We start from the raw sequence: 22,643 nt of genomic DNA on the forward strand, positions 1-22,643 counted from the left end.
CTTTGTCTTTTATTAGTATTATTTCTAGTGATGTATGGAATAAATCATCGTGGTGTTTGAAAATAAGGGGGAGACCCTCGTTTTTCATCTTAATAATCAAAACGCAAATCACGTGTAATAAATAAAATAAACTTGCAGGATGCTCTAAAAAGTAGCCTAATAATGAATAATAGCTTTTCATTGGTTAGTTTACTCCACAGTGAGAAAAAGTGTTTTGAAAAAATTAAAACCATTGTCTTTTTACATCAAATAGGATATGCACCTCTTTATACTTTTGTAATTCACTCAAAAATCATCATCATAATATCAAATTTTGATCGAACATAGATGAAAGCATTCTTTTTCATTTATCTTAATGATACTTTATATCTTATCTTTCAATTTATAAACTAAATTAAAAAACAAAAGTCAAAATCGTCATCCCTCATCCAATACTGATCATCATGCAATAAAACTACTACCATGAGATTCTTCTCTGAAAAGTAGTCAAATATCATCTAATCCTATTTTATCGCTTACCTTGCCACCTAATATGTAATAAACACCAAAAGATTTCATCTACTTTTTTCAAAAATTGCCTGATGAACCCCTGACGATTTATTTTTACTGCCAACGTTTGGCTGAGGAGTTTGAAAATTTTGGCTGTAAAATCCAAAAATCCATTCCATTTTTTCAACTCTTCATTCAAACAGAAGAGTAGACTTTTTTTTTCTTTATTTCTCACTCAAAAGCGATCATCATGACTCCAAATTTAAACAGTATATTTTATTTCGTTTTGCATAATGTCATTTATAGATTTGCAGCTGCATTGATAGAGTAAATTAAAAAATAAAAACGAAAACAGCCATTCAAAACTGATCATCATTATGCCAAACTTGGAGCCTAATATGAAATAAATCATTTTCTTGAACTTTTTACATGATCTATACAATCTCTTAATTTATAGAGTCAATTAAAAATTGATGCCCAAAATAATCCCGTCTTCCAATCAACATCATCACTATAACGGACGTTTGTAACATATAACATTTTCTTAAACACAAGTTACTGTTACATTGCTCTTTACAGTTTAAGGAAATACCAGAAGGAAGTACAACAGTTTACTTGCATAAATAGTTTTTTGTGCCTTTCATTTTGGTCATGACTCAACCAGTTCAATCTGCTGACGCGGAGAATATATATTTTTTTTTTTTTTTTTTTTTTTTTTTGCACCTTTCCTCACTTCCGTATTCTTTTTCACAAACATTGTATATTTTTTTTTAAAAAAAAAAAAACATCCAAAGAGAAAACAAATGCCTGAACTCACCGATCAAGAAAAAATAGAACGTCGTCGTCAGAAAAGACAACAAAAGATATTATCATCTGCTGGAGATCGATTAAGTCGTATTACTGGTACTGCTTACCGTAAGTCATCCGTTATTATTATTAAAAAAAATGTAAAGTAACTTATATATTTCTTTGTATATATAATATCTACTGTAGCTCATCGTGCATCACCTTCACCATCACCTTCTACATCTACGTCATCCTTAGCTAGAGGAGATTCACAGGACGTTTCTACAGCTCCACGATCCAGATCACCCTCTCCAGCCATCTTTACGCGTCCAGCTACAAGCACATCAACAGACAATGTACGATCCAGAAAACAACAACCAACCTCAGCACCTGGTACTTATATATCAAGAAGCCATGATGATGATCCTAGTGAAGCACTTGGCGCTCCTCCACCTTTAGATCCTTTTGATATGTTTAGCAGTATGGCATCAAGAAGAGGTGATGGGGATCAACCTCCAGATATCAATGATTTGCTTGGCCAAGCAGGTTTTTCTATCAATCCAGCACTTTTAGCTAGTATGACAGGGGAAAATATCAATAACAACAATACATCATCAGCAGCAATGGATCCTACTATCAAATATTGGAATTTGATCCATTTGTTATCAATGTTGATTCTTGGGTTTTATGCAGTATATATGGAATGGGCTGCGGTAGGTATGACTCGTATGGCTCAATTATTACAAGCTACTTCTAATGATATATATGGATTATCTCATTCTGGTGTTTTGGTGGTAAGATATTTATTTTTTTTTTAAAAAAAAAACATTGAATATGACTTTACTAAAAACGATCAACTCTTTTTTTTTTTTTTTAATTATTGGATAGCCCTTGTTTTGGTATTTCGCCACCATTGAATTATGTTTACAGTCGGCCCGAATGTTTTATCAACAAGTAAGGTTCAAGATCAAAGCCCAAAACAAGAGAGAAAAAAAAAGAAATACTAGCCTCAGCTCAATTTTTCTTTTTTGTTTGATCATTTCCTTTTTTGTGATTTTTAGGGAACCATGGCAAGTAATTCAACTCTTGGCGCTTTGGCAACACAATTACCTCCACCTTTGAACAACATTATCACTGTTTTTCTACGATATAGACTTATTTGGTCATGCTTGGTTCAAGATTGTTGTATATTGGTATTCATCATTGGCTTTGCTCAAGTGATTTCAGCCTTCTTTGTCTAGACTCTCTCTCTCTCCCTTGTCATATACTATTTATTCTTTTTTTTTTTTTGTTATATATCTTTTGAAATAAAAAGACAAGTGTTTTACAATTAATTTATGATAATATGTAACGTTAAATGATCGATTGGAAACAATTCTGACTACCGCAGTCTTCCTTTTTTTTTTTTTTTTTGTTGTTCGAAACATATGAGTTTCTCGGTTAAATGGTTCGATCATGTACTCAAAGTGGCGAATGAACTAAATATATATATATATATATGTATAAAGGCAGCACCCTATCATCATCCATGTTTGGATAAAGCACAGTGATATTGGTAAACCCCGGTCGAATGCGCCGCGATACCATAAAAAAAACAGCTCAATGTTTCATTAAACCTGGATTAGAATTTTAAAGTTTTCACGAGCCATGATAAGATTCTAACGCAGTGTGACCCTAATTATATATTTTGACATGCAAAAAAAAAACACTGCCAAGAATCTTTTAGTGCTCTTCTTGCATTCACAATCAGTGTAACCTATTGATTTCGCAGTTTCGGCAAGTTAAAACGCACTGAACAGGGCAGACCCCGTTTATCATAATCGAGTTCCGTCTTGGCAGAAATCATATAAACATTATCACTTGTCTAAAGTAGAAAGAAGGAAAAAAAGAGAGACCTTCCACCGTTTATCCGTTTCATCATCTATTATTCTCTTTTTTTTTTTTTAATTCATCTTATATAGCTATAGTAAAAATAAAATAAAATAATTATAAGGAACCATTGTCATCATGTGATCCTGGATAGTTATCATTAGAAAGATGGAGAAGGTTCAATTGTTTTTTTTTTTTTTTTTTGAGTAGGAAAGGTGATTTCTGAATGTCAATTCTTCAATTATGTATTTAAATAAAATTTTTATTGATCTACAAGAATAGAAAAAATAGAAACATGATATTTAGGCGCGCCACATCCAAAAAAGTCGATTTTGAAAAAGTATATATTTTGGGATCAACTGAGAACTGAGATTAAAATCATTTTCTTTTCACTTCTTCCTTCCTTAATTTTTTTTTTTATTTTATTTTATAACCCTTTCCCTTTCCCTTGTATGTTCTCACCCCCATCAAAGACATTGAAACAAGCTTTAACTACTGTACTTAATAGTGCCCAAGAATATAGTGGTGATGTTTGTTTTGTTTTTGGTAATGAACGAATATGGGCTCACAAAGGTAAAAAAAAAAAAAAAAAAAAGAAAAAAAATACTCTTTTACGATATTTCTAATCTATATTTTATGATTACAATAGCCTTATTGATAGCTCGGGTCCCAGAAGAGTTTCGTAACAAAGCCATGCCTCAATTACTTGTAGATACCACCAATGAACCTATTATGATCACTACAATATCAACACTTGTGCCTTACAATCTGTTTATTCACTTATTACAGTTTTGGTATACCTCTGACTTTTATTTCATACATCCACAAGATTCTTCAATGGACCCTGTTGCTACATCAACTCTAGAATCTATTCCAATGGAAAAACTCAAGTTGACTCATGACACTGCTCTATTGAATATACGACAATCTATAACAGCCCTTGAAAAAACTCTTCAACTTACTCTACTACCTTTGGCTGCCGACGGACTCTCTGATGAGGACCAACTTGTGGCCGACTTGACAAATATGCGACGAAATCAATTGGACTGTGATGTTATGGTGAACATATTCAAACCAAATGTTACTCGCAAGAAACAAACGCCTACAGTATCTCCCATCCCTGCCAAACCACCTATAACAACAACAACAACAATAACGACAAAACCCAGGTCCGATCCTATCACAAGTATTTTGCATACAACAACACCAACAACGACTATCAATGTTGATCATAATCAAGAAGATACAGCTTCTGTACCACTCATGATTTCCTTTCCTGTCCATCAATTTATACTTGCCTCCAGATCTTCTTATTTCCATTCTTTACTCTATGGTCAAGTATGTGAAGCTTCTCATTCAACCGTTCTTCTTCCGTATGATTTATTCTCATCTACCACTTTGGATATTATACTTCACTACTTTTACACAGATCAACTTCAAGTCCCTGACCTCCCTCTGTGTACTTCCATGTCGGCCTTCCAAAACGAAATGAATCGCAAGAAACATGTGCTGCGTGAACTTCAAAAGGTATTTCGTGCTGCTGATTATCTTGGACATATTGACTCTCTTTGTAATGCCGCTCTATATGAAATGCAATCCATTTGTCATGGTTTCAAATGTACATGCTCCTCTTGTGTGATTCTATTACCTTCCATGTTGGCCTTTGCGGATAAGCATCAATCCCAAGTTGGTCAATTACGTTCGAAACTGTTGACTCTCTATACAGAACCTATTCAAGCCTTGCCTCCTTTATGGTCACAAAAGCCTTTCTCTCTTTTGATCTCGTCTCATCTGGATAGCGATATCGTAACTGTAGGTGGTGGCAACTTTATTCTTCCAGCTTCATTACAAAGTCTTTTTTATCCAGTCTCATCATCTCCTACTTTGTCGTTATCCAATGATTCGAATTCTGCATTGACTGACAACATATCTCCGTCATCATCCTTGCCGTCTAATATCAATTTTAAATCAATTGGAAAACAACCACTGGAAACTACTAGTAGCGCGTCATCATCAGCATCATCATCAACTTCAACATCACCTGTTTTGAATAATTCATCATTACCAACAAAATCGTCATCATCATCATCATCATCATTACTAGTAGATATGGTTTCCATGACTTTGATCAATATTACCAAACGGAATGCCATTCATGTGTTACACTCGGTACACCTTTGTCTATCCAAAATCCGGAGCGCCGATCCATTTCCTACTTGGTCTCAGCCTTCTCTTGCTCTGATACACGCCATTCTTCATCATACGGTATCCATGGTGTCGTTGAATTTCGATTATTATTGTGTAGAATATCCTATTCTTTTGTCTTGTGTGGATGGAATTGGAGGTGCATTCTCAGTGGACTTTTTGGATTTTTTACTGAAACGGATTCTCAACAATGGTATTCAAGATTCTAATGCGGCAGTACTTTATCAAGGAATTGTGCGGGATTTGATTGGACGACAAGAAGTGGTGAAGAATGTTGCTGTAGATGGTGTACTTCTTGAAGCAAGACAACAATGTATAGATTATTTGTCTCATCGATGGATTGGTGTCAAGGCTCAAGGTGGATTTCAAAATATTGATAAAGAAACTTTAAGGATGATGGCAGATGGTAAATAAATAATATTCATATAAACTTATCATTATGATTTGGATGTAACTTTTTTTTTCTTTCTTTTTAGATATCAATATTCCTTATCGTACGTTATCCAAACCAATTGAATCTGAATTCTCAGCCATGTTTAGTTTCAAGCCAAAGTCAAGTACCAAACAAAAATCAATAGATGGGGAAGGAATTGGAAAACAAGGCAAAGGCATTCCACCTGTCATGGCAAATAACAACAACAGTGTGGATATGACAACAACTTCTTCTGCAGCGATTAAATCAAGACGGCGATTATCTCTTAGTTCTCTTCGGTATCCACGATCATCATCCAAGAATAGCAACAACAATAATAATGGCAACAGGGCAAGTGCAGAAGTACGTGGATGGATGGATTACTTGATATCGACTGACAACAACAGCCATGCCAATGAATCAACCGATTTTGACGATCATCATAGTTTATCGGACAATGACGCAGTGATGAATACAAACCAATCATTCCATCGACATTCATCCTTACAACCAAAACGACGCATACAACATATCAATCGGGGCACTTCTAGTACATCCTTGACTGATGTTTTGCTACCAGTCGATGTTTCACCTTCCACCATCTTACCAACGACGACATCATCACCCAATAGTCAACCACAGGATAATGTTAGGAACGATACCACCGCTGAATCAGAGGTGCCAGGTCCTCGTAAATCAAGATTAACATTCGAATTACCAGAGACTCCTATTCGGGCCAAGTTTGCTACAACACAAGTATCAACAACAAAATCATCCAGTCGACGACGTCGGCGGACAAGATCACCAAAACATAAATATCGATGGGGACTTGGAGGATCTAAAGACAGTGCTAGTGATAGTGATGAAGAAGACGATTCTCAAGCAGGAATGCCCATTGTAGGTGCCAAGGTGGAATTATTACGAAGACCTTTACCAACATTGGGACGAATCAAATTTATTGGCAATGTACAATTCTCAAAAGGAACTTGGGTTGGTGTAGAATTGGAAAGTCGTTGTAAGTTGGATGAAATACTCAATCACTATTAGAGACTCACCTTTTTTTTTTTTTGTTAGTGGGACAAAATGATGGTTCTGTGGATGGTATACGATACTTTCAAACGGATCCTCAACGTGGTATTTTTGTCAAACCTGATGGATTAAAACTAATCCCCTCTCCTTCAAAATCTTAGTTTATATTATGCTATACGTTTTTTTTTATATATATCTACACCCTATGATACCAATCTCCTCTTTCTCCCTTCATTTCTTTCATTTTTTTTCCTCTATGTCTATTTCTGTATGTTCTTACTTTTTTTTTGTGTATTATGATTTTTGAAAAAAATAAAAAAACCAGCATTACGTTCTATAAATTTGGCATGAAGCGCTCATTGAAATCCTTTCTTATTCACCTGACCTGAATCTTTTTCTCCTATTTTTCTTCTTCTTTCTTTCATTTTATAGCATGTCGTCAAGTAAACAAGTATGCTCATTACCGTCATCTATCTTTAACAAATCGATACCTGATGTGGAGACAACTCAACTACCTGGTCTTTACACAACATTGGAAGCCCTTTCTCAACAACTACATAATCATCATCAGTTACCAAGAGGTACACCTACTAGAACAAGTATAGAGCGGTTTGAAACTGCATTCAAAGCTGCAAAAGTAAGTTCATTATGTTTTTTTTTTTTTTTTTTTTGTATAAAACCATCTTTGGATATCTTACTTTGTCTTTTTTTTTTTTTCTCCTTTGGTATCAAGGCAATAATTACTGATCATGATAGCGATCCACAAGAAAAACAAATATCGCACCAAACTACAATACGAATAACCAAAAATCAACTACTAGGTACAATAAGTGACCAACAAGGATCCTCAGTACCATCTTCGCCACTATTACTCTATTCTTCTTCTTCTTCAGGTTCCACTTGTTCAAACTCTCCACTTCTTGGTTCAAATTCACCTTCCCTTCAGGTAAGATCTTTTATTATTATTATTACAACCAATAAATCCTATAGTAAGGTAACTAACATCTAAATATATCAAGGATGATTCATCTCTTTCGACTTATTCAGGGGAATCGCATCATGACAAGGATGGTGACACAAATCAACAACATCGGATGATCAAAAGGAAAAAAGAAGCATCAGACAAGCAGCAACAACGAGTATTACGACAAAGACGACCGCCATCCTCTCCAATATTGGCTACCAAATCGTATTGGCCACGTCGTTCTTTATCAAACAAAACGATAATGGTGAAGATACCACTTTCTCAAGATGATCGTCCTATTCGTCAAGTTCAATTTGGATCCCATCTTATTGACACTTGGTATCGTGCACCTTATCCTGAAGAATATAGTCAGATCGATGTATTATCTATTTGTGAATATTGTCTCAAGTATATGAAAAGTGATTTCGTAGCTAAAAGACACAAGGTAAAAAAAAAAAAAAAAAAAAAAAAAAAAAGGAAAAATGAGACTATTCAACCGTTTTATTTTTTTTTTTTTTTTAGGAAAAATGTTTTATGAAGCATCCACCAGGAAATGAAATCTATCGAGATGGACCACTGTCTATATTTGAAGTGGATGGTCGGAAAAACAAAGCAAGTAGATCATATTTTTTTTGAAAAAAATATCTTACTCCTCTCTTTTCCTTTCTTTTCTTAGATCTATTGTCAAAACCTTTGCTTGTTGGCCAAACTCTTTTTGGATCATAAAACACTTTATTATGATGTGGAACCATTTCTCTTTTACATTCTAACTGAAACTGACCATCATGGATGTCATTTTGTTGCCTATTTTTCAAAGGTAAAAGCCTCATATATATGAATTATATATTAATGCTTTTTTTTTTTTTTAATAGGAAAAAAAGTCGGCTTTTGGATATAATCTTTCTTGTATCATGACACTTCCTCCTCATCAAAGAAAAGGCTATGGACAATTTTTGATTGATATTAGTAATTCAACAATAAAAAATGAATTTATTCATTACTGATCTTTTTTTTTTTTTAGGTTACTTACTTTCTAAGAAAGAACAAAAACCAGGATCACCTGAAAAACCATTATCCAACCTAGGATTATTAAGTTACAACAAGTATTGGACTCGAGCTATCATGGACTATTTATCAACGACAGAAGATCAACTTTTATTAGAGACAACCATTGAAGGTAAAAATGGCTTGTTTTAATGCTGTGTTTAAACTCTATTTTTCTTTTTTTAGATATTAGTCGGCATACAATGATGACAATGGATGATGTGATAGCTACTTTGGATCGACAAGATATGTTGAAAAAGAATGAACAAGGACAGTTTGAATTGACGGTCAAATCGGATAAAATGATAACAGCAACCGATGTGATACGAGCTCGACAAGAATCTTTGACGTGGGTGCCTTATTGTATATGAATTTTCTTTTATTCTCATTTATTATTATTATTAGATCTATTGTTTTTTATTATTATCCTTCTTGATTTGATATATTCCCTATTTTATTCCATTGACAATAAAAGAATCCTTATACATATAGATATGATGTTGACATTTTAGGCTTTTTGTTTTCCCATAATGACCACTTCGTTTTCCGAATGATGAGCGTGTGTGTGCACGAGCTTAATAATCAGAAGTCGGTTAAATTATTTTTTTTCATGTGTAACTGTTGTAGCGTTGCTTATTCTATGGATCATGATTTATTCATTTGTCCTTGTTTTTCTTCCTTTTCTTTTTTTTTTTTTTTTTTTTTTTTTTTTGTATAGATAACCTATTTAGCATAGAAATTGATTTCATGGCATCATCACCTAAACGACCATCCATCGAAGCGGATACCATCACATCCCCACCTTCTTCTACTCACAATACCATCCATTTCGAAGATCAGTTAGAGAATGCTGTTTCCGACAAAAAGCAAGAAATAGAAACAATCAAAGTAGCCGTTCAAGGAGAAGGTCTGATAGACAATCCCAAAGGTTGGATGGTGGTATTCTCCACTTTTTTGGTGAATTTCTTTTGTTTCGGTGTTGTTTTCCAGTAAATTACAAAATATATACCAAATTAGATGCTCAACCTTTTTTTTTTTTTTTTTTTTTGTAGATGGGGCAATTATCAACAATTATATCTTGAAATTTATGCTAAAGACACAGATACTTTCCGTATCTCATTTGTAGGCACAATAGGTTCATCCGCTTTATTATGTAGTGGTGTCTTTTTGACTCCAGTGATTCAAAAACTAGGCTACCGTAGATGTATGGCTATTGGTTCTGTTCTGTGTCCTTTAGGTTTAGTATTGTCGAGTTTAGCAACAAGTTTATGGACCATCTATTTGGCGCAAGGTTTGTTGTTCGGGGTATGAAAATATAGAAAACGCAAATATAATTATTATATAATGCGTTTGCCTTTTTTGTTTCACTCCTACTCATTCTTTTTTTTTTTTTTTTTTTTTTTGGGATCAAAAGATTGGCGCAGGATTATGTTTCGCCCCATCCATTGCTTTACCGTCTCAATGGTTTAACAAGAATCGATCTCTTGCTACAGGTAACACATGATGAATGAAAAAAAAAAATCTTAGCTTGGTTTTGTACCATGGATGACTTACTCGTGTTACCTATAAAAAAAAAAAGGTTTAGCGGTATCAGGCAGGTAAACTTCAAAGTAGAATTTCTATATCTGGATATCTGATTTTTCTATTTTTTTTTTTATTTTATTTTATTATAGTGGTATTGGTGCCGTGGCCATTTCACCCATGACGGAACGTTTGTTTTCAACATTAGGTTATCGCAATACATTACGAGTGGAAGGTGCCATGGGTTTTGGGATTTTGATGTTAGCAACAGCAATGGCGTTTTCTCGCTACCGACCGGCCGGCACATTTAGTATTATTGATACTAAATTATTGACAAAAGATATGTTGATCACCATTCTGTTTTGTGTGATCATGCCTTTTGGTTATTTGGGTCCTTTCTTTTTGGCCCCTCAATATGCTTCGTTTTTACATAGAACTCCTGCTGAAGGTGCCGCTTTGATCTCTATTATGTCTGGAATGAATAGTATCTCTCGTATTGCCATGGGTTTTATTGCTGATCGTCTTGGAAGAATCAATACCATGTTTATGTGTACCTTTTTAGCAGGTAAATCAAAAAAATAAATAATAAAAAAACAGTAAATCAAAAAAATAAAAAAAAAATAAAAACAAAGATCTCAAAGATGGATTATATTTATATATTTAGGGATTTTCACCATGGTGGTTTGGGAATTTTCAACAAGTTATGGTCCTTATATCGCTTATTGTGTACTCTATGGTCTTACTGGGGGTGCCTTCGTCTCATTGTTGCCAGTATTGATTGCGGATATTGTTGGTGTAGAAAATATTCAAAGAGGCATTGGCATGTCTTACACTGTAAATTCATTATCGAACATCTGTTTATCCCATTATGACTTCTTACTTCTTTTCATTTATTGATAGATGACTGTGTTTGGCTCTTTATTTGGAACACCATTGATCGGTTTATTGTTACAGAGGTACGGATGGACAGATGCTATACAATTTTGTGGCGCTACTACAGTGTTCAGTTCCTTGGTTGTGTTGTATTTACGATATTTACGTAGCAATGGAAAAATATTCCTTATTATTTAGTATAGAGCGACTTGATTATCCTAGTTACATTACCCATCATTCATCAATCCAATAAAATATCCATCATTTTATATCAATTTATATGTTTCATTTCCCATGTGGATAGAAATTCCTATCTCAGGGCATTGGCCTTTCTCGGCAAAGGCTTTCAGGGCAACTGGTGTGAATCAGAGAGTAATGTCTGAAATAGAATGGAATCTATTTATTCTTAGGCAATCATGAATCTAAGAAGCTATGATCTTGAGATACACTCAAAATGCACCAACCGTGCGTCGATTTTTTTTTTCTTGAGCATACCTTTATCTTTTTTTTTTTTATGGTACATCTCAACTGAATCATACAGTGGATCTGATGATTCATATTTATCTTGAACACTGATATATTGTAACCAATGATAGGAAAATAATCTTCTAATTTACCTTTCACAAGGAATCTAGATACATCAGCAGCTTCAACGTCAATGATATCCTGCATCATATTGAGCATCTCGCATATCCAAGCTTTACACAAAGTCATTGCTTACAAGACGATCTTACTTCACAGATAGAATGTTCGTTTCGGTGTAAGTAATCGAGTCAAACGGGTTTCATTTAAATTGCTTAATTGGTCCTATAAAAAAAAAGGCAGAGAATCAAGAGGTTTTTATAAAAGATGGATAATGGACTTTTTATTTGAATTAGCACATGAATAAACAGAGTGTACAGATTATATATAAAGAGTAAACTATAAAAGCTAATCACGATGATATAATTCTTGGATAGAGCGCTTTTTGCGCCTTCCTGGAGGCCGTAGAGTTCGATTTTTGTTGTCTGATGATGTCCCGTTTAGCTCCTTTCTAAGTTGTTGTACAAAAAATAAGAGGCCAGTCATTCATCCGTTGTTCCATACTCCTTCATTCTTTGCTTGTACTTCTTCTTTTTACCTTGGGCTTTGTTGCTGCAAGGGAAACAAGACCTACAAAAAAGATAATATGAGTTTTTTTTTTTATTTATTTCGACTCTTTTCTATTCCATTCTTACCATGGTAAAATGCTCCAATGACTTCTAGCTTGTTGACAGCGTCCGGATTCCAATCAACAGAAAGGCAGAGCTCCATCGACATTTCACAAAGTGATTTTGGATGCTTGAGAGATGATTCGTAAGGATACTTGGCGTCAAGACCATCACGGTAGGAGCAGGACGTTTCGTTAGCGGCAAAGTCCAGAAGGTGCCCACTGATATGTGACAAGACAATAAAAGACAATTAGAAGCATAAAAGAACCTATTTTTATGTTTATGATCACTTATGCTTTCAATAGAAATAGGTTCTTTAAGTGATCATAAACAGCGTCAGGATTGCAATTAACAGAGAGAGAGAGCACGATTCAATACAAAAAATAAAATAAAAAAAAAATGAAAAATGAAAAATAAAAAATAAAAAAGATTAAGGAAGAATAAAAAAAAGTGGTAAATTCTTTCTTTTTTTATCAAGTTGTCGGATGATGAAAAAAAGGAGATTACTTTTTCTATGGTAGATTGGTCCTTTTTCATGAGGATGCTAAGAATAAAAGAGGTGTGAACTTTTTTTTTTTATCAGTCATTGAACGACGATGATTGTTTCTTCTAGGGCAGATTGGTTCTTTTTCATGAGGATACTAAGAATAAAAGGGGGTAGTCCTTTTTATCAGTCATCGGATGATGATTACCTTTCATTGATGATAGAAAAAAGAAACATTGAAAAGAAAAGGAGCTTGCCTTTTCTACAGTAGGATAGAAAGAGATGTGGATTATTTTTTTTTATCAGTCATCGGATGATGATTGTTTTTTATTTACTAAACAAGAAAAGATGATGATAAACAATACAGAAAAAGAACAGGTTTTGCAGTTGAGAATAATCAAATTATTGATTAATCTATGATCATTAAGAAGACTGTAATAAAAAAAAATAAGAAAGCTTCTATTGATATCATTAATCATCAATCATCCATTTCCCTAATAATAATAAAAAAAGGAATCACCGCAAATATATTCAAACCTCAACGCCAACCATATCGCAGAAAAAGAAAAAATAAACGCATGAAAAAAAAAACCAGTGAGTAATGAACAAGACGGTTTTATTTATATCTTTGTTCGTTGTCTTGCTTGCCGACCTGACTGATATTGCCATCTCGCTTTCACTTTTTCAATATGCAGTGGAAAGGACGCGATCTTCAAAAACATCCGATGCTTGCAATACTATGGTAGCAATAATAATTACAAAGATCTCTCTTTGGGTATCAAAACACGACAAAGCAACTACTGGATTCATTTTTGGCATGACCTGACTTGACCTGACCTGGTCTTTACTCCATATGGTAATTGTAATAGTAGTATTAGTAGTAGTTGATCATATGACCTATTTACATACGCAGAAATAAATATCATCATCATTATACACTTTATTCAATAAAAAATGACGGAATTCAAAGAATAAGATGACGCAAAAATAGGAAATAAAATATCGTAAGGATAGAAAATAAATGACAGAAGAAAAAAATATAATTGTCGCATAATCAAATAGAGAATATAAGAAAATAGATATCATGAAAAAAAAGAGCAATCAAAAAAAAATAAAAAGAAATCCACCAGTTGAGTTCATCAAGTTAACATATATAAAAAAAAATAAAAAATGAGTGATGTTTATCCAGATAAAAATATTTCACTAGCTTACCATTTAAGTGTAACGAGATCGCTGCATCGCTGCAACGAAAGTAGGTACCTGGCGATAACCATCCCGGAAATTGTTAAATTGTTAAGTTGTTAAATTAATTGAACCAACGGTGATTAAACCATTAAAGAATACTTGTAAATAAAATTATAGACAACGGTGATTGAACCATTAAAGAATACTTGTAAAGAAATTTATAGACAACGGCTATTGAACCATTAAAGAATACTTGTGAAGAAAAAGATAGGCAAAAAAAAAAAAGAAGAAGGCAGACCAAAAAGCAGGCAGGTAAGCCAAAAGGCAGACCCGTAAGATGAATGTAATGTAAAGAAATAAAAAAAAGTTAAATCAAAGAGATCCTTTTATAAGAAAATGAATCACCCCTGCAATTATGAGCTAATTTTAGTAGATAAAATGATGAGACAAGATGTAAGCGAGTTTTATCATCTTTTTTTAAATATTAGCAACATTTCTATCTTTATATCGTATCTAATTCATCATCATTTTTTTTTTAGTATTAACAACATTTCTCTCTTTATATTGTATCTAATTTATCATCTACTTTATTATTTTTACTTTCTACTTCATCATTTTTTTTTAGTGTTAGCAACATTTCTCTCTTTATAATAAAGTTAATTATATAAATGTTCACATTAAGTTCTATTATTACAATATCCATGTACTAAGTGATACATGATACTGACTTGTTTTTGTCGTGTTTTAGTTTAATGACCAGATTTCTTTTTTTTTTTTTTTTTAGTTGTTCTATTTTAAATGATAGTATGATTGTGCACAGCATACTTATTATTGCCATTTTTTAATTTCCCTTGATGTGATGAATCATCATTATTATATTGATTTATCATGTTGGCTGATAAAAGAGTGTTTTGACATTTTTCAAAGAAAAAAAGAAAAGAAAAAGAAAATGTTGTTCTGTCAGAAGGTAACTAGAATGAAGTATTTTGTATTTTAGCAGAAATTTGTACAGCGATTGACGACAATGTTTCATCATCCATCCTGTAATCATCCAATATACAATCATCCGTTATCACATATCATCAATCATGAATCATCGATCATGAATCATCAATCAATTGATACCTAAAAAAGAATGGACAACACCCAAAGCTGCTAAAAATATGAAAAGCCTATGTTACTTTTCTTTTCTGTCTTTTATTATTAATAAACAAGTTATCATCAATGTGTTGTGTGTTTTTAATGTACTCTACCGACATCTCTAGAGCGATATCTGAAAAAGTGGTAATGCGCCATTCATTTTGGGAAAGTACGATATTTTATTTTATAACATCACGAAAAGCATTTTCTTGTGACACGACAAAAAACTTTGAAAACACTGTATAACTATAGTAAGCTTTCTTTTTTTTTTTTTTTTTTTTTTTTTTTTTTTTTTTTTTTTGGTTTGCTTCCGAAGAGTAAACTAGATTGATTTTATTCCGATGTTTCTTGATAGAAGAATGTGATATATAGTATAATATTATTTTTTGGGTGATGATTTTCGGAAAGTTCTACAATTTGAGATAAAAGTAACTCTAAATAGGTAATCAAAGTATTTATTTTGGACCTTTTTATAGATCTCTCTCTTTCTTTCTGTATAAATAATTTTAATAAACTAAAGGTAATAAATTAACTATAGGAAAAAAAAAAAAAAAGGAAGCTCTTCCCAAAAAGGATTTGTATCTACCTATGTGACAAAATTAGCACTACGGACTTTAAACACATGAGATTTTGGGTTGTTGAAAAGTACTTCTTTCTTTTTTTTTTTTTTTTTTTTTTTCTCCTTTTTCCATCTCTTCAATCTATTTATACTTTTTTTCACCTCCTTTGTATTTAAACTATTGACTCAATGAACCGAACGAGAGGGAGAAGTATCTCTCAAGCTCAAGACGATGTGGTAAGACTCCTCTTCCCCTTCCCCTTTTTTAAATTCATCTTCCTAACTGACTTCTATTTTTTTTTTTTTTTTTTTTTGCAGGTCCTGAATATTGAGTCACATCTTGATTTTGTGAAAAGAGTATTAAAATGGAGCATATCTGACCTTGATCGTTTCATTACTTTATTACGTGCACGGTAAGACCAACTATTTTGTTATTCTGCAAGAAACTTATTGTTTTTTTTTTATGGTTAGTATCGCAGCCGAAGAAGCATATAGTTTATCTCTTTCCAAATTGACGCGAACCACTGAACCTACCGAAACGACTCCTTTGTTTGGTGAAAAACAACCCTCTTTTCTATGTGCTACCTATTACTATGAACAAAGCATTGAACATACTATTCAACAAAGAAAGGAACTTATTCAAGGTATACGACTAGAAGTTGATAAATTAGTTTTGGTCAAGGAAAAACAAGAAAGTAGACGGAAAATAGTGAAACAAGTTCAAGGGGAAAAGAATGCAAATTATACTGGTTATCGAACTGGTGAATTGGTCAAGGTAAAAGTATCTATACTTTTTAACGATTTATTTCTAATCTTTTCTTTTTTTTTTTTTTTTTTTTACTACTACTACTATTATTATTATTTTGAATAGCTCAAAAAGGCATACTCCAAAAAGTGTAATGATCTTCAGGTAGCTCAACAACAATTTGAACAGCAACAGCAGCAGCAGCAGCAGCAACAACAACAACAACAACAGCAACAGCAACAATACCAACATAGTTATGATGACACTAATTTGATCAATGATTACCTTCCACCTCAACATACTCATCGACGTTCCTTTGAAGAATCAAAACGATTGTCTACTGATAGTCTTGATAATGATGCTTCATCTGTCCATTCTTTGTCTCATCAAGATAGTGCTTATAAGAAAGGTATGGCGAACTTTATGGCTTCTGTGGCTCAGGTTCGTACTCAATTTGCAAACGTGGCACAATCTGCTGGTAATACTGACCTCAACAAGCAAAATACCAAGTATGCAAAATTCAAAAAAGAAATTATGGACGCTGGTAAGAATAATGAAGGGAAAGAAAAAAAAAATGAACAAGACTGAATTTTTGTTTCAAGATCATGAATATAGAAATGGTATTCGACAATTGGAAAGATTACGAAAACAACAAGTTAGTGGAGCTATACAAGCAATGAAAGTAATACTATATAGATGAATGTATGTAGAAAAATGATTGATTTTCTTCTTGTTTTTTTTCTATTAGCAATTGGAAATTGCAATCATTGACAAGGCGGAAGTGACACAGTCTTGTCTATGCGGTATTCTTGATAAGGAACGTTTTGTACTCTCCAATGAAATCAAGGTAAAATGGTTTCCTTTTTTTTAAAAAAAAATGGTATACTTATTTATATTCTTATTTGGTGGATCGGCATAGACAAACGAATTATGTCAACGTTACGCCATTGAAATCAATGCTGAAAAAGATTTCGCTGCATTCAACAACCAATACAAGAAATTGCCATTCCGAACTCCAGAGCCATTATGTTACGAAAACTACTATCTTGGCCCATGCAAATGTAAGTTTTCTGATTGTAAAAAAAAAAAAAAAAATTAGGAAAAGAGTACTTATTTTTTTTTAAAATGTAGATATTCTATTTGGTGGATCTTTAATGGAATATCATTCTGAACATGATCGAACTGTACCTTTACTTGTGACAAAGTGTGTGGAAGCTGTGGATAATATGGGTTTACAGAAAGAAGGTATCTATCGGGTATCAGGACGACAAAGTAACATTGAATCTTTGAAGCATGCATTTGAACAAGATGAAGGAATGGAAATCGATCGAAAGTACGATGTATTTACTATTGCGACAGTACTCAAAATTTATTTACGCCAATTGGAAGAACCTTTATTGAAAATTGATATGGCAACTCGGGTGAAATATACTGGTAAGTCAATGATAAAGAAGAAAAAAAAAAAGAAAAAGAAAAAGAAAGGAACTAAAGGTATGTGATTTGTATAGAATTGAAGGATAAGCAACGTCAATTGATGTATTTACAAACTATGTTATCTGGCTTGGCAAGACCTCATCGTGATACTCTTCTTACAATTATTCGTCACCTGGCCAAGTATGATGAATCTATTTTATAATGAATGTTCTTTTTTTTTTTTTGTTAATATATTGATGTATTCGATTTAGGGTGAATGCCAATAGTCATATCAACAAGATGAACCTACAAAACCTTAGTGTAATATTTACTCCTGCTATCTTCCATGACTTTAATCAAGCTGAAAATCCGGGTGAATGGCATACCGACACAGTATTTGAAGATTTGGTGACTTATTATGATGCTCTATTTGCTAATGCAGAAATTCAATCAAGGGCAAAAGCTGGACCTCAACCTCCTATTACTATCAAAACCAATCCATCTGATTACACAACTGCCCCTAATTCCACTAATCTTCTTTTGACTGCTCCTATGGGTCCTCCTCCAGTAATAGCGAATGAACCTCCCACTCCATCAAGCAATCGATCAGCATCATTGGCAGCATTGACTCGTACTGGTTCACTTCGTCCCTCTCATGGATCATCTATGCAACAGCAAACAACAACAGCAACATCTAATATCCATGATTACCATCATCAACAGAATTACTACAATGTTGACACACAACAACAACAACAACAACAGCAATACCAACAGCAGCAGCAGCAATACCAACAGCAACAGCAACAACAGCAATATCAACAGCAAAATGTAACAGCGCATCATCAATATCAACCATCATATCCTTATCAGCAACACTCAACACCAATATATCAGCAACAGCAACAACAACAACAACAACAACAACAACAACAACAACAACAACAACAACAACAACAACAACAACAACAAATATCTCATCATCAACAACAAACTTCTGTTTATCAGCAACCACCACAACAAACTCCAATTTATCAACAACAAATATCTCAACAGCAGGCAAAATCATCTTCTTCATCATTACCATCCCAACAGCGATCTTACAAGCCACAACAATCAGAACAAATAGCATCAACAGTACCATCATCTTCTGAGAAATCGCAACGATCTGGTCATGCAACGTATATACCAAAGTTACAAATGCAAAACTTGACGATACAGACGGAGAGTAATCGATGTGAAACTAGCGATGAAAAAACGATAGAAGAGGATGAACAATTGGATGAAGATCGACAATTACGATCACCTATGGTAGATGAACTTCGTGGTACAAAGAAAATGGCACCACCTAGACAAGATTCATTACGTACGATCAAAGAAGGATCATCTGGGCCAATGACAGCATCATCAGCAAATAGTAGCACTAGTAGTTTGGCAGCAGCAGTAAATCATACAGCTAATATGGTAGCGGCAGGTTCATCAACATCACCATCATCATCCACTCCTCCTTACAGCACGGTCAACAACGGTTCGCGTGCGCAACCTGTTCCCCCTTCCGCCTCTTCCGCCTCTCAACAGCATCACCACATGCCTCAACCTGTTGTGATCGCCTCTCAGCAACATTTTCCTTCAAGTGCACAAATTGTTCCTACTTCCTCTCCCATGACCCCTGGACCATCCGATTCAACCAACTAGATCCCTTAGTTATATATACATATATATATATATATATATATAACCATCTTTTGTCTTACTCCTTTTTTCCCTTCATCATTGCTTCTTCTTTTTTTTCTTCTTCTTCTTTTTGGTTATCATACCTACTTTTATATACACATATATATATTACTTTTGTCTTCATTTTTCATTTTCCCCCCTCACTTTTTTATATTGTCCCTTTTTATATTCATATATAATAAATGTAAGAAAACTGTACCAATTTTTTTTTGATTCATTATATAGTTTCTATTTTTGATTGGATTATTTTAGATCGATCAGTGTTGTCCAAATTTAACATGTCATTGTTACAAATAAAAGCATGATCGGTCTTCTTTTTTTTTTTTAAAAAAAAAAAAAAAGATCAATAACATAATAAAAGAAAAAAAAGGGGGAGACGCCTTTCTGATCGTCTTTTGTTATGTTTGATGTTTTACACGTGGATAGAGGATGGAGAAAAAAAAAGATTATATACATATATATATATGTCAGTCAACCCTATCTACATACATACATTGAACTCTTCTTTTACATCCTTTTACATATAGAACACTTGTAAGAGTTTAAGCCTCCGCGGAGGGTCCCTCATCCACAATATCATTAAAAAAGATGACTACCAGTTGAATTTTTTTTTTTTTAATTATAAAGTACAAGCGGTTATAAATGGTAGTACAAAAAGATCAACCACACGCTTTTTGTGTGGCCATACTTAAATTCATTTTGTCATTTCTATTTGTTGTTGTTGTCAAGACTCAAAAAGAAATTACAACACCAACATGAAAAGAAAAAGAATAATTCTCAATTTCTTCAGTATCTATGTTGATCCCTTATCTCCTTTTGAGAATCACAAAAAAAAAAAAAAATCTAAATAAATCATGTATATAGGAATAAATCGTTAGATGAAAAGGGTCATGGGTTTAAATCGCCGTTCAAGGGAGGGGGGGGAGAGGAGGTACCAGGAAGTGGATGATGGGATACCAAGGTCCAAGGTGCGCGCGAGAGAGTGTGTTGCTAACTAATAGCCGATTTAAATGGCTTATTCCTTTGAAATAAAAATGATTTTGATTATAGAAAAGGAAAAGTACTTTAAGAGGGTTATTTTGTCAATAAAATAGTAATAAAAATAAAAATAATGAAATCAACATGGATACCCATTTTCATCATTACCTTCCATCTTAGATTTTGAATTTTAAATAGCTTGTTGTGTCACTGTGGAAAACGGAGCATCATCGCGTTTTGAAGAGAGAGAGATAGAGAGGAGGGGTAAAGGAAAAGGAGGGCGTGCGTGGACCGATTACCAGAAATGGAATCCCGGTTTCTTTATATAAAAGACAAGAAATCCTCCTCCTCCTTCTTTTTTCCATTTCTTTCGCTCTCTCTCTCTTTTTTATTTTACTTCTTTTACTTTCTTTTTTTTTTTTTCTTCTTTTCTTCACCATTCTTATCTGCTTTTTTATCTTCGTCTCATGGTTCAACCTGATGCAACCACCAATGCTACTACCAGTTTTCAAGGTTGGCTCATGAAACAAAAACATGGTTTTTGTCGGACATGGCTCAAACGATATTTTGTTTTACAAGGAAGAGAATTATCTTATTATCGAAATGAGGTAAACTTCAAGTTCACTACTTTATATATATATATATATATAGATAAAGAATATCATTGACTCTTTTTTTTTTTTTTTGTTTAGACTGACAAGTCACCTCAAAATGTACTCGATTTGGATCATTATACTATTTCATTTAAAAAACAATCACGTCGAAATCGAATATTTGTCTTGGTAGCGGATGAACACCATATGCAACCGGATTATTATTTACAAGCAGAATCAAGAGATGAATTGGAACTGTGGGTCAGTCATTTACAACAACATATGTCCACAAGTAGCGTTTTGGATAAATGGTTAGAAAGATTGGATATGTCGTCTTCATCTCAGCATAAAACTGGATCGTGTACTTCACTTCATGTACCTTCTGGTCATCATCAATATCATCAACAACATTCACAACAACAACAATCTTCTATACGATCACATCGCTCAGTTGAATCCATCCATACCTTTTATTCTCTGCCAAGTGAATCACATCGTGTCTCGTTCACCAATGATCGACGGCCTTCTTCTCAATCAACACATAGCAACAGTAGTATCATTAGTAGTCTCAGTCATGCCAGTAACAGTACAGCCAATACGACTCCTATTACTCCTTATCGAACCATGACTCCATCAATAACTACTTCTGCCACCACTTGTTCTTCATCCTCTGTGTCTTCGTTATCTTCATCATCAACATCTATCAATGGAAGCAAATTTTTCTCATCGCGACTATTTTCAAGAAAACAATTTCATCCGTCATCCCCATTGGATTCAACCCCTACTACGGGAGCCACCAATATGATGTCTCCTTCAACTCCATCACTTGTCATAGCCGCCACCACCACCACCACCACCACTGCCTTCTCCTCAACCGATACCTTGGATGATCAGCAACATGATCAAGAAGTTCAAGATTGCCACCATCAACAAGAACAAATATCATCATTGGAATGTCAACAAAATAAAGATACATCAGTGGATCTTCGTTTATTCTCTTCATGTCCCAGTCCTTTATTGGTTACTCCTATTATCCATCCAAGTGAATACAACCACGATGATGATCCTCAAGAACGACTGAAACTTCGCCAACAACAGCAACAAGATGTACCTTTGCCTCGTGGTCACTCCTGTTCGAATCTTCAACATCCTTTGGGTCAACCTACCCTTTCTACCTCTTGATTCTTCTTTTGGTTTTTTGTGTCTTTCGTTTGGTTTCTCTTTCCCATCCTTTGAATCTGTTTCTTTCTTTTATTCTTATTATATTTATTATTCTTATTATTACTATTAGTTTTTATTATTATGCTGTGGGAAATCCTTTTTTTTTCTCTCTTTTATATATACCAATTACCCCTCTACCCAATTCTTTCCTCCCTCATCCTGTCCTCCCCCCCCCACCTCTCTCTCTCTTTCTCTCTTACATCATTATC

The 22,643-nt window shown here is 33.7% G+C and overlaps 6 protein-coding genes across 6 annotated transcripts; all 6 read left to right on the forward strand.

Annotated features, from left to right (window-relative positions):
* Positions 1-1,292: 1,292 nt before the first annotated feature.
* BX664DRAFT_263269 (uncharacterized protein) lies at positions 1,293-2,516 on the forward strand (the record flags this gene model as incomplete). The annotated part of the gene is made up of 5 exons (XM_051540764.1): positions 1,293-1,408; positions 1,616-1,773; positions 1,822-2,060; positions 2,164-2,229; positions 2,337-2,516. The coding sequence occupies 5 exons, from the start codon at positions 1,293-1,295 to the stop codon at positions 2,514-2,516; spliced, it is 759 nt and encodes a 252-aa protein (XP_051400101.1).
* A 1,080-nt stretch (positions 2,517-3,596) lies between these two features.
* On the forward strand, positions 3,597-6,951 carry BX664DRAFT_263824 (uncharacterized protein; the record flags this gene model as incomplete). The annotated part of the gene is made up of 9 exons (XM_051540787.1): positions 3,597-3,717; positions 3,794-3,990; positions 4,036-4,330; positions 4,394-4,928; positions 5,148-5,755; positions 5,826-6,060; positions 6,313-6,392; positions 6,447-6,776; positions 6,836-6,951. 9 exons carry the CDS (start codon positions 3,597-3,599, stop codon positions 6,949-6,951), a joined length of 2,517 nt encoding a protein of 838 aa, XP_051400102.1.
* Positions 6,952-7,220: 269 nt separating this feature from the next.
* Positions 7,221-9,297, forward strand: BX664DRAFT_332544 (acyl-CoA N-acyltransferase; the record flags this gene model as incomplete). Its single annotated transcript, XM_051545352.1, has 8 exons — positions 7,221-7,427; positions 7,524-7,736; positions 7,810-8,199; positions 8,277-8,366; positions 8,431-8,571; positions 8,627-8,720; positions 8,776-8,931; positions 8,985-9,297. The coding sequence occupies 8 exons, from the start codon at positions 7,224-7,226 to the stop codon at positions 9,167-9,169; spliced, it is 1,473 nt and encodes a 490-aa protein (XP_051400103.1). The 3' UTR covers positions 9,170-9,297.
* Positions 9,298-10,004: 707 nt separating this feature from the next.
* Positions 10,005-11,390, forward strand: BX664DRAFT_365395 (major facilitator superfamily domain-containing protein; the record flags this gene model as incomplete). The annotated part of the gene is made up of 6 exons (XM_051548469.1): positions 10,005-10,103; positions 10,213-10,291; positions 10,378-10,396; positions 10,472-10,884; positions 10,984-11,153; positions 11,220-11,390. The coding sequence occupies 6 exons, from the start codon at positions 10,005-10,007 to the stop codon at positions 11,388-11,390; spliced, it is 951 nt and encodes a 316-aa protein (XP_051400104.1).
* Positions 11,391-15,870: 4,480 nt separating this feature from the next.
* Positions 15,871-19,942, forward strand: BX664DRAFT_385780 (uncharacterized protein). Its single transcript, XM_051549276.1, has 11 exons — positions 15,871-15,987; positions 16,069-16,163; positions 16,222-16,525; positions 16,622-17,039; positions 17,098-17,177; positions 17,244-17,342; positions 17,415-17,556; positions 17,627-17,929; positions 18,004-18,109; positions 18,181-18,475; positions 18,917-19,942. The coding sequence occupies exons 1-11, from the start codon at positions 15,940-15,942 to the stop codon at positions 19,601-19,603; spliced, it is 2,577 nt and encodes an 858-aa protein (XP_051400105.1). The 5' UTR covers positions 15,871-15,939; the 3' UTR covers positions 19,604-19,942.
* A 1,145-nt stretch (positions 19,943-21,087) lies between these two features.
* On the forward strand, positions 21,088-22,395 carry BX664DRAFT_314480 (uncharacterized protein; the record flags this gene model as incomplete). Its single annotated transcript, XM_051542663.1, has 2 exons — positions 21,088-21,228; positions 21,313-22,395. 2 exons carry the CDS (start codon positions 21,088-21,090, stop codon positions 22,393-22,395), a joined length of 1,224 nt encoding a protein of 407 aa, XP_051400106.1.
* Positions 22,396-22,643: the final 248 nt, after the last annotated feature.

The sequence above is a fragment of the Halteromyces radiatus genome (genome assembly GCF_025201355.1).
Source record: "Halteromyces radiatus strain CBS 162.75 chromosome Unknown BX664scaffold_4, whole genome shotgun sequence".
Lineage (NCBI taxonomy): Eukaryota > Fungi > Mucoromycota > Mucoromycetes > Mucorales > Cunninghamellaceae > Halteromyces > Halteromyces radiatus.

What these genes read in the sequence shown, in the direction of transcription:
- BX664DRAFT_385780 (XM_051549276.1), top strand. Translation starts at nt 15,940, where the DNA reads ATGAACCGAACGAGAGGGAGAAGTATCTCTCAAGCTCAAGACGATGTG. An exon ending in CTCAAGCTCAAGACGATGTG is followed by an intron (nt 15,988 to 16,068) that starts GTAAGACTCCTC and finishes TTTTTTTTGCAG; the next exon opens with GTCCTGAATATTGAGTCACA. An exon ending in GAGCTATACAAGCAATGAAA is followed by an intron (nt 17,178 to 17,243) that starts GTAATACTATAT and finishes TTTTTCTATTAG; the next exon opens with CAATTGGAAATTGCAATCAT.